We start from the raw sequence: 15,158 nt of genomic DNA, 5'->3' as shown, positions 1-15,158 counted from the left end.
CCTGCGCACAGAATGCCTTTATTCCCGGGCTGGCGTCTGGATGTGGAGGACACAGGGACTCACAGTCTCCGGTGGCGGGGGAGGGGCAGTCACGGCCCGGGTCCAGACTGACCAGGGTGTGTGTGCAGAGACCAGGTGGGGTGATGGAGCCAGCTGGGGGTGGTCGGGCAGGGACCCAGGCTGGTCTCCAAGTGCATGGGCCTGGATAGGGCCAAGCGAAGCCCAGTGAAGCCGGTCTGCAAGGGGCCTGCAGGGGGGTGAGGTCCCTGCGTGGGTGTGGTCGGTGTAGCCACTGGGCCTGGCCTTTCTCAGCGGCCCTGAGCCTGGAGTCTCTGCATCTGCAGAATCTGGCTGAGAATCCGCTGCACGTCTTCATCCATCTGGCCCTAGGGTTGGGGGAGTAGAGGGAGACCCTGAGTATACCCTCCATGGCTGCCCCAAGTCCCTCCACCACTCCCATAGACCAAGCCAGCCAGGAGGGAAATGCACACAGGGGGGCTCCCACATGCCACGAACCTCTCCCCAGACCAGCCTCCCACTGTACAGAAGGGGAAACTGAGGCCCAGAGAGCCACAGTGGTATGCCCAAAGCCACCGGGTACCCAGGAGCTGGGCCACTCACCTGAATGGCATATAGGAGGTGGCTTCTGTACAAAGCCACCACACTGGAGTGGTCCCTGGCAGCTTCCTGTGGGCACGAGGAAGGGGCGCTCAGAAGAGCAGGAGCACCTCCCCACCGAGCAAAACACACCAAAAAGCACCCTTTGCACCCCAAGCCTGTACGTTGATGACCCACTGCTAAAATATGAAAATATGGCGGGGCATAGTGGCATACATTTGTAATCCCAGCACTTTGGGAGGCTGAGGTGGGTGGCTCACTTGAGGTCAGGAGTTCAAGACCAGCCTGGACCAACATGGTAAAATCCCGTCTCTACTAAAAATACAAAAATTGGCCAGGTGCAGTGGCTCACACCTGTAATCCCAGCACTTTGGGAGGCCAAGGCGGGTGGATAACAGGGTCAAGAGATCAAGACCACCCTGGCTGACATGGTGAAACCCCGTCTTTACTAAAAGTACAAAAAATTAGCCGGGCGTGGTGGCACATGCCTGTAGTCCCAGCTACTCAGGAGGCTAAGGCAGGAGAATCGCTCGAACCCGGGAGGCGGAGGTTGCAGTGAGCTGAGATCGTGCACTGTACTCCAGCCTGAGTGACAAAGTGAGACTCAAAAAAAACAAAAAATTTCCCAGGCAAGGTGGCTCACAGCTGTAGTCCCAGCTAGTCTGGAGGCTGAGGCAGGAGAATCACTTGAACCCGGGAGCCGGGAGGCAGAGGTTGCAGTGAGCCAAGATCGTGTCACTGCACTCCAGCCTGGGCGACAGAGTGAGACTGGCTCAAAAAAAAAAAAAATATATATATATATATAGATAGATAGATAGATAGATAGATAGATAGCCAGGCACTTTGGGAGGTTGAGGTGGAGAACTGCTTGAGGCCAGGAGTTTGAGGCTGCTCAGTGAGCTATGATTGCACCACTGCACTCCAGCCTAATAGAGCAAGATCCTATGTCCAAAAAAAAGGCAGAGGGCGGCCAGGAGCAGTGGCTTATGCCTGTAATCCCAGCGTTTTGGGAGGCTTATGCGAGCCCAGGAGTTCAAGACCAGCCTTGCCAACCTGGTGAAACTCCACCTCTACTAAAAATACAACAATTAGCTGGGTGTGGTGGTGCGTGCCTGTAATTCCAGCTACGCAGGACGCTAAGGCATGAAAATTGCTTAAACCCGGAAGGCGGAGGCTGCAGTGAGCTGAGATTGTGCCACTGCACTCCAGCCTGGGCGATGGAGTGAGACCCTGTCTCAAAAAAAATAAAGGAAGTATTTCCTGGCCATGCCGTGCATGTGATGTGGACCCCACCTGCCTACCCCAGCCCCTCTCCTGGGATTCCCACCTGCGCTGTGCTGATTGGTAAATATTTGGACTCCTCCACCCTGATGGTCCCCTGGCCCCTGCCTGGCCCAGTCCTTACCTGCAGCTGCTGCTGTAAATCCTTCACCTGGTCACGGAGAGCCTCCACCTCAGGGGTGGCCAGGGCGGCCGGCTGCTCCTTCAAGGCTTCCTTAAGATTGAAGACTTCTTTGGAGAGTTCTGTGATCTGAGGGTGCAGGTGCTGTCAGCGATCACCCTAAGCCCAGAGCTGGGGGCTGAGGACCTCTCTGCAGCCGCAGGAAGAGGCCAGGGATAAAGGCTTTCGAGGGAAGGTCCCGTCCCTGGGGTTAGCAAACTCTAGCCTGAGGGCCACGTCTGGCCCACAGCCTGTTTTAATTGTATTTATTTATATTTTAGATGCTTATGGTTACCAACACAGCCTGTTTTTATACAACCCACAAACTAAGGTTGGTTTTCATATTTTTTTGTTTTTGTTTGTTTTTTTTTGAGACAGAGTCTCGCTCTGTTGCCCAGGCTGGAGTGCAGTGGTGTGATCTCAGCTCACTACAACTTCCGCCTCCCAGGTTCAAGCAATTCTCCTGCCTCAGCCTCCTGAGTAGCTGGGACTACAGGTGCCCATCACCACATCTGGCTAATGTTTCTATTTTTAGTAGAGACGGGGTTTCGCCATGTTGGCCAGGCTGGTCTTGAACTCCTGACCTCAGGTGATCCACTTGCCTGGGCCTCCCAAAGTGCTGGGATTACAGGCGTGAGCCACTGTGCCCGGCCAATAGTTCTTAACTTAGTAGTTGCCGTGATCCTGCACAGAGATTAAGTTTAAACTGTGCCTAGTCAACAGTAGGCACTCAATAAATGCCGGGCCTTATTATTACTATAGATCTGGGGTTCTCAACTTGAGGCAATGCTGCCCCCCCCCAAGGGGACACTGGGTGTTGTGTGGGGACATCTGTGGTTGTCACGACTTGGAGGAGCTCTTGGCATGGAGTGGGTAGAGGTCAAGGATGCTGCTCAGTCCCCTACAATGCCCAAGATGGCCCCAGCCCAGGAAATGATCCCGCCCCTATGTCCACAGTGTGCAAGGGAAGAAACCAGGCTACAGATAAACCATCATCCTAACTGCAACTTTGCCCTCCCTTTACAGAGGGGAAACTGAAGCTCACAGAGGTGAAGTGTCTGGTCTAAGGTCCCACAGTGAGTCGAGGCTGGGTCATTCTTTATGCTGAAGCGCCTAGGACTCTGGGTGTCTCGTCTCCTGTCCAGTGACATGTTGTGTGACTTTGAGCCACTCACTTCATCTCTTAAAGCTTTGGTTTGCTTATCTGGAAAATGGGGACAAAAATACTTTCTGAAACCAGGTGCGGTGGCTCACGCCTGTCATCCTACCACTTTGGGAGGCTGAGGCAGACAGATCGCTTGAGCTCAAGAGTTTGAGACCAACCTGGGCAATATGGTGAAACCCCATCTCTTACCAAACAAACAAACAAACAAAAAAAGCAAAAAAAAAAACAGGCCAGGCACGGTGGCTCACGTCTGTAATCCCAGCACTTTGGGAGGCTGAATCACCTGAGGTCGGGAGTTTGAGACCAGCCTGGCCAACATAGTGAAACCCCGTCTCTACTAAAAATACAAAAATTAGCTGGGTGTGGTGGCACTCGCCTGCAGTCCCAGCTACTCGGGAGGCTAGGCAGGAGAATCTCTTGAACCCGGGAGGTGAGGTTGCAGTGAGCCAAAATCATGCCACTGTACTTCAGCCTGAGCGACAGAGTGAAACTTTCTCTCAAAAAAAAAAAAAAAGAAAGAAACAAAAAAATTAGCCAGGCGTGGTGGCACACACCTGTAACCTGTAGTCCTGGCTACTCAGGAGGCTGAGGCAGGAAGATCGCTTGAACCCAGGAGGTCGAAGCTGCAATGATCTGAGATTGCACCACTGCACTCCAGCCTGGGTGACAAAGTGAGACTCTGCCAAAAAAAAAAAAAGCTTTCTGGCTTTTAGGGTTGCAGGAAGATTAAAAATGGTAATGTGTGAGGCCGGTCGCAGTGACTCACGCCTGTAATCCCAGCACTCTGGGAGGCCGAGGCGGGCGGATCACAAGGTCAGGAGATTGAGACCATCCCGGCTAACATGGTGAAACCCCATCTCTGCTAAAAATACAAAAAAATTAGCCAGGCGTGGTGACAGGCGCCTGTAGTCCCAGCTACTCGGGAGGCTGAGGCAGGAGAATGGCGTGAACCCGGGAGGCAGAGTTTGCAGTGAGCCAAGATCACGCCACTGCACTCCAGTCTGGGTGACAGAGCAAGACTCTGCCTCAGAAAAAAACAAAACAACAATAAAAAAAGGTAATGTGTGAAAAATTCCCAATCTAACACCTGGAGGCTGTTGTTATCATCATTAGTATTGTTTAGGAACGAAACGTGGGAACGTGGGTACAAACCCAGCTGAAAGACTGCATGGCTGTGTTACCTTAGGCAAGTGACTTCATCTCTCTGTGCTTCCGTTTCCTCAAATGGGGATAATAAAAGCCCCTATCCTGTGAGAACTGGATGTGACTAAATGCATCCAGTCCACAGGGTCTGGCATGCAGTAAGCACTCAATAAATGTAACTGTGGAGACAGACGCAGTGGCTCACGCCTGTAACCCCAGCCCTTTTGGGGGCTGAGGCAGGCGGATCACTTGAGCTCAGGAGTTCGAGACCAGCCTGGCCAACATGACGAAACCCCATCTCTACTAAAAATATAAAAAATTAGCTGGGTGTGGTGTTGCGCGCCTGTAATCCCAGCTGCTCGGGAGGCTGAGGCAGGAGAATTGCTTGAACCCAGAGGTTGCAGTGAGCCGAGATCATGCCACTGCACTCCAGCCTGGGCGATAGAGCAAGACTCCGTCTCAAGTAAAAAAATAAAATAAATGTAACTGTGGTTATAATTGGTACCTGGAACAGCAGCAGCCTGTGTGTGTCTGACTTGTCAGAGGCTGTAACCAGGTCCCCTTCTGTTTCTAAGCTTCAGTTTCCCTTCTGGAAAATGGGTTGATTTTCCAAGGCCCTTGCAGTGAGGACCTTCGTAGATTGGCCCCAACCTTCGCTGAGTGGATGCCTCCCTGACTGAGTGTGGGAGAGGGGGCACCCACCTTCTTGTCCTTCTCCTTGGCCTTGTCCAGAGCCTCCTGGGCCCGGCTCTGGGCCTGGCGAGCCCTTTCCGCCTCGGTCCGTAGCCCCCGTAGCTGCTGCTCTGCTGTGGCCAGCTGTGCCTCGGCTGCGTGTCGCTCACTCTTCATGAACAGGGCCTCACGCTGCACCTGTGGCCCAAGCCCATGCATGACTCTCAGGACACTAAGACTCCAATGATGCTAGACCCCAGAATTCATATGATCCTTCTACTTTGTTCTTTTGTTTTTGGATTTTTTTTAAGACAGGGTCTTGCTCTGTTGCTCCGGACCTGCACTCCTGGCTGGAGTGCGGTGGTGCGATCATGGCTCACTGTAGCCTCAATCTTTCAGGCTTAAGTGATCCTCCCACCTCGGCCTTCCAAGTAGCTGGGACCACAGGTGCCACCATGCCTGGCTACTATTTTCTTGTTTTTGTTTTGTTTTTGTTTTTGTTTTTGAGACAGAGTCTTGCTCTGTCGCCTAGGCTGGAGTGCAGTGGTGTAATCTCAGCTCACTGCAACCTCCACTTCCCGGGTTCAAGCGATTCTCCTGCCTCAGCCTCCCCAGTAGCTGGGATTACAGGCACGTGCCACAATGCCAACCTAATTTTTGTATTTTCAGTAGAGACGGGGTTTCACGATGTTGTCCAGGCTGGTCTCGAACTTGGGACCTCAGGTGATCCACTCACCTTGGCCTCCCAAAGTGCTGGGATTACAGGCGTGAGCCACAGTGCCCGGCCATGAGCTCAGGTGTTTGAGACCAGCGTGGGCAACATGGCAAAACCCTGTCTTTACAAAAAATTAAAAAGTTAGACGAGCATGGTGGTGCACACCTGTGGTACCAGCTACTTGGGAGGCTGAGGTGGGAGGATTACTTGAGCCCAGGAGGTGGAGGTTGCAGTGAGCTATGATTGTGCCACTGCACTCCAGCCTGGGTGACTTTTCAGACAGAGCCAGACCCTGTCTGAAAAAAAAAAAAAAAAAAGAAAGGAAAGGAAGGGAAGGGGAAGGGGGGAGGGAAGGGGGATGAAGAAAGAAAGGAAAGAGAGAGGAAGGAAGGAGAAATAAAGAGAAAGAGAGAGAGAAAACACAAGTGGAAAATTCCAAGAGGTCAGGATGGCTGCAGGGTCAAATGTCTGTTCAAGGCCAGGTGCGGAGGCTGATGCCCATAATCCCAGCACTTTGAGAGGCTGAGGTGGGTGGATCACCTGAGGTCAGGAGTTCAAGACCAGCCTGGCCAACACGGTGAAATCCCATCTCTACTAAAAATACAAAAGTTAGCTGGGCGTGGGGGCAGGTGCCTGTAATTCCAGCTACTCCGGAGGCTGAGGCAGGAGAATCACTTGAACCGGGGAAGAGGAGGTTGCAGTGAGCTGAGATCACATCACTACACTCCAGCCTGGGTGACACGAGTGAAACTCTATCTCAAAAATAAATAAATAAATAAATAAATAAATAAAATAAAGTAGGTCTGTTCAAGTAAAACTGATGGGGTCAAAACACCTCAAGGCTGCGGGGCTAAAACAGGCCGCCACGTGGCCGATGGGGGTGGGGCCCGGGTGGTGACCAGCCCTGTTCACCTGGAAGACCTCTGCGCTGGTCTTCTCATGCCGCCGTCCCAGCTCCTCCAGCCGCCCCTCCAGCTGGGCCACGTTGGCCTGCAGGGTGCCCACGATGCGTTCGTGCTCCGAGAGCGCCACGCTGCACACACGCTCCCGCTCCAGCTCCGCGCGCAGCCGGGCGGCCTCCTTGCCCGTGGCCACCACCTCCTGCTCCAGACTGGCCGCCCGGCCCCGCAGCTCCAGGGCCTCCTCCTGCAGCCGGCGGTGCTCAGAGGCCGGCACCACGGACTGGCGGAGGGCCTCGGAGGCCTCCCGCAGCTCGGCCAGGCCCTGCCGCGCCTCCTCGCAGGCCGCAGCCAGCTCAGCCACTCGGGCCTCAGCGGCGTCCCGTGCCCGGCCCAGTTCCGCGGCCGCCGTGCGCTGCTGCTCCCCCGTGGCCCTGGCCGTGGCCAGCTGCTCCCGCAGAACCTCCAGCTCCCGGCTCTGCTCCAGCCGCGCCTCCTCCCGCTGGGCCAGCTCGGCCCGCAGGCCCCGCGCCTCCTCCTCGGCCAGCAGCCGGCTGGCCCGAGCCTCATCCAGGCAGGCCGAGGCCGCCTCCAGCTCCCGCAGGCGGGAGTCCCGGTCTCGGAGGTCCTCCCGGGCCTGCTCCAGGGCCGCCCGCAGTTGTGTGGTGTCACCGCCCCCGCCCCCGCTGGCCCCGCTGCCCTCGGCCTCGCGGACACGCTCTCGCAGCCGGCCCGCCTCGGCCTCCGCGGCCTCGCACTTCCCCAGGGCCGCCTCCAGCTCCGCAGCTGCCTCCCGCTCCCGCTGCCGGAGAGCCTCCTCCAAGCCACGGATCCTGGTCTCCAGCTCTACTTGAAGCTTTTCCGAGGCCTCTGCGGCACCAGGATGTAGGATGGGGCCAGCAGAGATCCCCGGGACCGTGGCCTCTACCCCTGGGTTCTCCACACCTGTGGCACTGACTCCTGTGGCTTCCACCCCTGTGGCCCTAGAGCCCGTGGCCTCCATGTTTGTGGTCCCTGTGACTGGGGGCTCTGCTTGCCCAGCACCCACTCCATAGGCCTGCATTTCTGCTTCCTCTGCTTTTGTTTTTGTGGCCTCCACCCCCATGGCCTCCACTCCCGTGGTCTCTGTGTCTGTGGCCTGAGCTCCTGTGGGCTTAGTTTCCATGTTTGCTTCTTCTTCTGTGGTCTCCATCTCTCTGACCTCAGCCCCTGTGGGTTTTGTTTCTGTGACCTTGGCTCCTGTGGCCTCAGCTCCTGTGGCCTCGGCTTCCATAGTCCTGGCTTCCATGGTTTCATCTCCTGCAGCCTCCTCATCTATGGTCTCGGCTCCGTTAACTTTGGTTTCTGGAGCCACTGAGCCATTTAGCTCCATGTGGGTTGGCCCGTTTTTGGTGGCCGTGGCTCCAGCAACCTCACTCTCCCCACAGGCTGTCCCCTCTTCTCTGGGGACCTCTCGTGTCTCCTGCTGCCTCAGGGCCTGCAGGGCCTCAGCGTGCTGCCTGCGTAGCTGGTCAAACTCGGCCCGGAGAGAGTCATAGAGGGCAAGAGGGATGACCTCTGCCGAAGCTTCCACTTCCATCTGTGTCTCGTCCTTCTCAAAGTTCTCCAGGATCTGGGGAGTGGAGTGGGGGGCAGGAGTCTGGCGGGAGTTGATGTGACCGTGGGGACACAGGGCAGCCTTGCCACCTTCCCTGCCCACCCTGACCTCAGGGAACCAGCCCGAGGTCCTCAGATCTGTCCCCAGCCTCACTTTCCCTACCTGGACCTTCTCCATCAGTTCCTGGTTCTGTCTGGTGAGCACAGCCACCTGTTCCTGCAGCGAGGCCAGGTGTTCCTGGGCCGACGGGCTGAGTTGTCTGGACAGCAGCGCCTCGGCCCCTGGAGGGGGACGCAGAGTCAGGCCCCGGGGGCCTGGGCCACAGGGGGACAGGAGGTGGGGGGCTGGAGTGGTGGATCAGGGTTCCCAGGGCAGGCTCAGCCAAGCAGAATTTAAAAAACGGATGAGTACAAACCTCCCTCCCAGCTTCAAACTCCCCCACACCCAGAGGCCCAGGCTCCGTCTTCCAGGGCCCCGGGGGACAAGGCAGCTGGGAGTGCGTGGGGAGGTGGGGGCTCACCTGGAAGGTCAGGCAGCTCACCCTCCTCATCCTGCAGGGTGGTTACGTCATAGCTAGTATTCTCCCGCTCGTTCTGGGGGGAGGGAGCAGAGTCCAGCTCGGGGTTCTGCTCTCAGCCCCCGTGTGTCCCCACCAAGACTCCAGTGGGGACTGGGCTGTTCACATATCTGTATGTCTCCCAAGAGCACCAGACGGCTGCATTTGGCCCACAAGGATTTAGTGAGCACCTTCCATGTCCTTTGCCACCCACTCCCCGTGCCACTTTTTTTGTTTGTTTGTTTTTTTGGAGCTAGGGTCTTACTACTCTGTCACCCAGGCTGGAGTGCAGTGGTGCGATCATAGTTCACTGCAGCCTCCAACGTCTGGGCTCAAACAATCCTCCCACCTCAGCTTTCCAATCAGCTGGGACTACAGGTGTGCAACACCATACTTGGCTAATTTTCAATTTTTTTTTTTTTTTTCAGAGATGCGGTCTCATCACGTCGCCCAGGCTAGTCTCGAACTCCTGGGTTCAAGCGATCCTCCTGCCTCAGTCTCCCAAAGTGTTGGGATGACAGGCATGAGCCACTGTGCCTGGCCCTATTTTTTTTTTTTTTTTTTTTTGCCCCCAGGCTGGAGTGCCATGGCACGATCTCGGCTCACTGTAACCTTCGCCTCCCAGATTCAAGTGATACTCCCACCTCAACCTCCAGAGTAGCTGGGATTACAGGCATGTACCACCACGCCTGGCTAATTTTTGTATTTTTAGTGACACGGGGTTTCACCACGTTGGCCACGCTGGTCTCGGACTCCTGACCTCAGGTGATCCACCCGCCTTGGCCTCCCAAAGTGGTGGGATTACAGGCGTGAGCCACCGAGCCTGCCCCCATTTTTTAAACTAGGTTGTTTTTTGGGTATTGAGTTGCATTAATTCCTTACATATTTTGGTTATTAACTCCTTACATATTTTGGTTATTAACTCCTTGTCAGATGCATGGTGTATGCCAGCATCCCCCAGCTTCCTGGCCTATGTGCCATGGGCGTTTCCCTCCTGGGTGAGGGGACTCGGGGCAGGCTGTGGTTACCTGTGGGTGTGTTTGTCTGCATGAGAGTGGATGCGACAGTATCCATTTGGCATGCAAAGAGCTGGCTGGAGGTGTGTCTTTGTGACCATATGTGTGGGTAGAGTGTTGTGGGTGTGCCTTGGGGGCCCCTCCCTTCCTGTGACTATGTGAGATTACATGCATGACTTTTTGTTGATTTGTTTTGAGAGAGAGTCTCGCTCTGTCGCCCAGGCTGGAGTGCAGTGGCGTGATCTTGGCTCACTGCAACTTCCGCCTCCTGAGTTCAAGCAATTCTCCTGCCTTAGCCTCCCGAGTAGCTGGGATTACAGGAGCTCGCCACCACACCCGGCTAATTTTTGTATTTTTAGTAGAGATGGGGTTTCCCCATGTTGGCCAGGCTAGTCTCAAACTCCTGACCTCAGGTGATCCACTCGCCTCGGGCTCCCAAAGTGCTGAGATTACAGGCGTGAGCCACCGTGTCCGGCTTCATGCTTGAGTTTTAGTCTGGTGTGTGTGTGGTTGTGTTTTGAATGTGCCTGTGGATCTCTGTGTTTGTGTGTATGGTTTTCTATATGTATACATGTTTGCATAATTGTGCGTTTTCAGAAATACTGGTGGGGCTTGGTGGCTTATACCTGTAAGATGGGAGGATTACTTGAGGCCAGGAGTTCGAGACCAGACTGGGGAACATAGTGAGTCCCCATCTCTCCAAAAAGAAAAAAATTAGCCAGGTGTGGTGGCACATGCCTGTGGTCCCAGCTACTCGGGAGGCTGAGGTGAGAGGATTGCTTGAGGCCGGGAAAGTCAAGGCTGCAGTGAGCCATGATCGTGCCACCGCACTCCAGCCTGGACAACAGAACAAGACCCTGTCTCAAAAAAAGAAAAGAAATAAAGAAATATTTGTTGCATGTGTATGTATTTGTGGGCATGTTGTCTGTGTGTGACTGCACGAGACGGGTGCACGTGCAATGCATGCGTGTGTGATGATATATTCTTGGACGTTGTTTCTCGCGTGTCTGTAAACTGTGTGTTTGTGGGTGTGCCTGCTGTTACCACGCTCCGCCACGTGCATAGAGAGTGGTTATCCATCCCTGCGTGGATGCGTATGCTTAGAGAAAACTCCTTTCTGGGTCTGAGTATGGTGGCTCATACCTGTAATCCCAGCACTTTGGGAGGCCAAGGCAGGCGGTTCACCTGAGGTCAGGAGTTCAAGACCAGCCTGGCCAACATGGTGAAACCCCATTTCTACTAAAAATACAAAAATTAGCCGGGTGTGATGGTGTGCGCCTGTAATCCCCGCTACTCGGGAGGCTGCGGTAGGCAGGAGTATCACTTGAACCAGGGAGGCGGAGGTTGCAGCGAGCTGAGATTGCACCACTGCACTCCAGCCTGGGCAACAAGAGTGAAACTCCATCCTCCCCACCCCCCAAAAAATACAAAAATTAGCTGGACATGGTGACATGCACCTGTAGTCCCAGCTACTTGGAAGGCTGAGGCAGGAGAATCGCTTGAACACGGGAGGCAGAGGTTGCCGTGAACTGAGATCACACCATTGCATCCCAGCCTGGGTGACAGAGCGAGACTCTGTCCAAAAAAAAAAAAAAAAAGAAGGACGGATAGAAGGAAAGAGAGAAAGAAGGAAGGGAAGGAAAACGAAGGAAGGAAGGAAAGGAGGGAAGGAGAGAAGGAAGGAAGGAAAGGAAGGAAGGAGGGAGGGAAGGAAGGAAGGAGGGAGAAGGGGAAGGAAGGGCCTTTCTGTGTCTGTGCACATTTGTAAATGTGCATGGGTGCATGTGACTGTGGGATTGTTTGTTTGAGACGGAGTCTCGCTCTGTCACCCAGGCTGGAGTGCAGTGGTGCGACCTCAGCTCACTGCAAACTACGCCTCCCGGGTTCAAGTGATTCTCCTGCCTCAGCCTTAAGAGTAGCTGGGACTACAGGTGCGCACCACCATACTCAGCTAATTTTTGTATTTGTAGTAGAGACGGGGTTTCACCATGTTGGCCAGGATAGTCTCGATCTCCTGACCTCGTGATCCGCCCGCCTCGGCCTCCCAAAGTGCTGGGATTACAGGCGTGAGCCCTCGCACCCGGCCAAGACTGTGGGTTTGTGAGTGCATGTGTCTGGTGCGTGTGTTTGCACGTGTGTGAGACTGTGCATACACTGGTGTGACTGTCTTGTCGCTGCTGCAGGAGAGAAGTTCCCCCACCCAGCCCCAGCCCAGCCCTGACTCATCACTGCTCCTACCTCCAGCAGGGACAGCCGGCTCTGCAAACTCTCCACCTCCCGTCCCAGGCTCTCCTTCTCCTCTTGTCTCTCCACCAGCAGCTGCTGTAGCTCTTGCACCTGGGAGCAGCAGTGGAGGCTCAGCTGCCTCTGGGAGGAAAGGCTGGGCAGCAGGAGGGCCGGCTCCTCCCCACCTTCCCACCTACCTGTCTCTCCAGGCTGTGCAGGGAGCTGGCCTCCGGGGACTGATGGGAGAAACAGGGACAGGGGGTTGGATCTGGGCAAGAGGCCTCCCTGCCCCACCTCCTGCTTCATAGCCTCCATTCCATGCACATTCACGCATGCCACGTGCAACTATTGAGCACCTACTGCATTCTGCCCGCTCACTCATTACTATTTATTGAGTACCTGCTGTGTACCAGGCACCATTCTGCCTGCTCACTCATTACTATTTATTGAGCACCTGCTGTATGCTGAGCCCCATTCATTCCTATTTATTTATTTATCTTTTTTTTTTTTTTTTGAGACGGAATCTCACTCTGTCCCCCAGGCTGGAGTGCAGTGGTGTGATCTCGGCTCACTGCAAGCTGCGCCTCTTGGGCTCACGCCATCCTCCTGCCTCAGCCTCCTGAGTAGCTGGGACTACAGGCGCCCGCCAACAGGCCCGGCTATTTTTTGTATTTTTAGTAGAGACAGGGTTTCACGGTGTTAGCCAGGATGGTCTCGATCTGCTGACCTCGTGATCCGCCTGTCTCAGCCTCCCAAAATACTGGGATTACAGGCATGAGCCACCGCGCCCGGCCTCATTCCTATTTATTAAGTGCCTACTTTGTGCCAGCTATTGTTCTGACCTGTCACTCAGTATTTATTGAGCACCTACTGTGTGCCAGCATGCACCATTCTGACCAGTCATTCATTTCTAAGTATTTATTAAGTGCCTGCTGTGTGTGCCAGTATGCACCATTCTGGACAATTACTATGTACTTATTAAGCACCTGCTGTATGCCAGGCACCGTTCCATCCACTCATTCACTCAACAAGATTGTTTTTGTTTGTTGTTGTTGTTGTTGAGATGGAGTCTTGCTCTGTCACCCAGGCTGGAGTGCAGTGGTGTGATCTTGGCTCACTGCAACCTCTGCCTCCCGGGTTCAAGCAATTCTCCTGCCTCAGCCTCCCAAGTAGCTGGGATTACAGGCCCCTGCCACCATGCCCAGCTAATTTTTTTTTGTATTTTTAGTAGAGACAGGGTTTCACCATGTTGGCCAGGCTGGTTTTGAACTCCTGACCTCAAGTGATCTGCCCACCTCAACCTCCCAAAGTGCTGGGATTACAGGTGTGAGCCACCGTGCCCAGCCAGAAAGTTTTTTACTGGGTGCCTCTTATGGGGCAGACCCTGGTTTTGGCCATTCATCCATACACTCACTTGAATATTCACTCACCCAATCAATATTGATGACGCCCATACTGTGACCCAGGCACCATCAGCCACGCCTGCCCTGGCAGGCTCACAGTCAAATGGGTGGACACACATAAAACAGATGCATGCCCAATAGCAGCAAGTGCTGCAAATGGAAATAAAGAGGCCGGGCGCGGTGGCTCACACCTGCAATCCCAGCACTTTAGGAGGCCGTGGCGGGAGGATCACCTGAGGTCAGGAGTTAGAGACCAGCCTGGCCAATGTGCTGAAACCCCGTCTCTACTAAAAATACAAAACTAGCTGGATGTGGTGGTGGGCGCCTGTAATCCCAGCTGCTTGGGAGACTGAGGCAGGAGAATCGCTTGAACCCGGGAGGCGGAGGTGGCAATAAGCCGAGATCGTACCATTGCATTCTAGCCTGGGCAACAAGAGCGAGACTCCGTCTCAAAAACAAAACAAAACCAAAAATAAATAAATAAAAAATAAAGTGAACTAGCGAGTTGGCCGGGGGGGTGGTGGGGGGTGATGTTACAATTTTAAAGAAAGTGGGCATGGGAAGTGGGCATGGGAAGTGGGCATGGGAAGTGTCTTTGGTGAGGAGCCTACTGCATAAAGTAGGTGAGGTAAAGAGCTGTGGGGCCATCTGGGGCTAGAGCATTCCAGGCAGAGGACACAGGTGGTGCAAAGGCCCTGAGGCAGGACTGCGCTAGAGCATTCCAGGCAGAGGACACTGGTGGTGCAAAGGCCCTGAGGCAGGACTGCGCCTGGCGAGTTGGAGGAACAGCGAGGAGGCCCAGGTGGCTGCAGCAGGGTGGGGAGGGAGAGAGACGGAGGAGGGAAGGTGGGAGAAAAGTAGGGGGATCTTCATGCCTGCATCGACCCCACCCAGGCTTGGCCCACGCCCAAATCTCCGAGGCCTCCTAACCTCCTGCTGCCTCCGTTCCTTGTGCTGTTCCAGGCCCCGGATCTTCTGCAGGAGGCGGCCCCTCTCCTGCCGCAGCCTCACGATCTCCTCATAGGCATCTCGATCATCCTGTTCCCCTCCCCACCACGGCCTTTAGATGGGGCCTAAGGTTGCCCCATCCCAGGTCTCAGCCAGAGCCCCTCCCCGCGCCTGGGGGCTCCCCACGCCTCCTCCCGTGCCCAGAGCATCTCTCACCGGCATGGGGATGCTGGCGGGAGGTGGAGGCGCCTTCCGCTTCTTGGGGGCCCCCTGCTTTCCATGGCTGGACATAGAGTTCTGGGAAGGGAGGGGAGAGAGAGTGAAGGGGGCCGATCGGGGGGCCATGCCAGCCTCCCCCACAGTAAACCAACCCAGCCAGCCCCAGCCATGGCCTGACTTCCCGAGAACATGGAACCAGCCCCTGCCTCCTCCCGCTTACTTATCCCAGCAAAGCGCAGACAAGACCAACTCCCTGTAAGTTCCAGATCCTACTCTTTACTCTCTGCTCCTCTCTGTCCCTCAGTTCTTTCCCCAGCTAGACCACATTGCCCACACGTTTTCACTCCTCTGTGGAACAGAGATGCTTTAAAACTGGGAGAGGGGCCAGCGCGGTGGCTCACACCTGTAATCCCAGCACTTTGGGAGGCCAAGGTGGGTGATCACTTGAGGTCAGGAGTTCGAGAGCAGCCTGGACAACATAGAGTGAAACCCCGACCCCACTAAAAATACAAAACATTAGCTGGGCGTGGTGGCGCACGC

General features: G+C 55.0%; 1 protein-coding gene across 29 annotated transcripts in view; it reads right to left on the bottom strand.

Moving 5' to 3' along the window:
• ANKRD24 (ankyrin repeat domain 24) overlaps positions 1–15,158 on the bottom strand; it is a 42,168-nt gene continuing 27,010 nt past the window's right edge. For 18 of the 29 annotated variants that reach the window (XM_016934691.4, XM_016934696.4, XM_016934698.4 and 15 more), the window contains 12 exons: positions 14,616–14,696; positions 14,382–14,489; positions 14,063–14,257; positions 12,246–12,284; positions 12,061–12,159; positions 8,771–8,843; positions 8,413–8,531; positions 6,667–8,265; positions 5,070–5,237; positions 2,024–2,149; positions 622–687; positions 1–386 (listed from right to left, as the gene is read on the bottom strand). In XM_016934691.4, coding sequence (XP_016790180.1) covers positions 309–386; positions 622–687; positions 2,024–2,149; positions 5,070–5,237; positions 6,667–8,265; positions 8,413–8,531; positions 8,771–8,843; positions 12,061–12,159; positions 12,246–12,284; positions 14,063–14,257; positions 14,382–14,489; positions 14,616–14,696 — 2,751 coding nt within the window. In that variant the 3' untranslated portion in view covers positions 1–308. Of the gene's footprint in view, positions 387–621; positions 688–2,023; positions 2,150–3,147; positions 3,264–5,069; positions 5,238–6,666; positions 8,266–8,412; positions 8,532–8,770; positions 8,844–12,060; positions 12,160–12,245; positions 12,285–14,062; positions 14,258–14,381; positions 14,490–14,615; positions 14,697–15,158 lie in introns of those variants that run through there. The other 11 variants (XM_054673516.2, XM_054673518.2, XM_063801013.1 and 8 more) reach the window with 2 other exon arrangements.

This window comes from Pan troglodytes, chromosome 20 (assembly GCF_028858775.2).
Source record: "Pan troglodytes isolate AG18354 chromosome 20, NHGRI_mPanTro3-v2.0_pri, whole genome shotgun sequence".
In the NCBI taxonomy this organism is placed as follows: domain Eukaryota; kingdom Metazoa; phylum Chordata; class Mammalia; order Primates; family Hominidae; genus Pan; species Pan troglodytes.
Note: the sequence above shows the minus strand (reverse complement) of the source record. Positions and strands in the feature narration are given on the sequence as shown.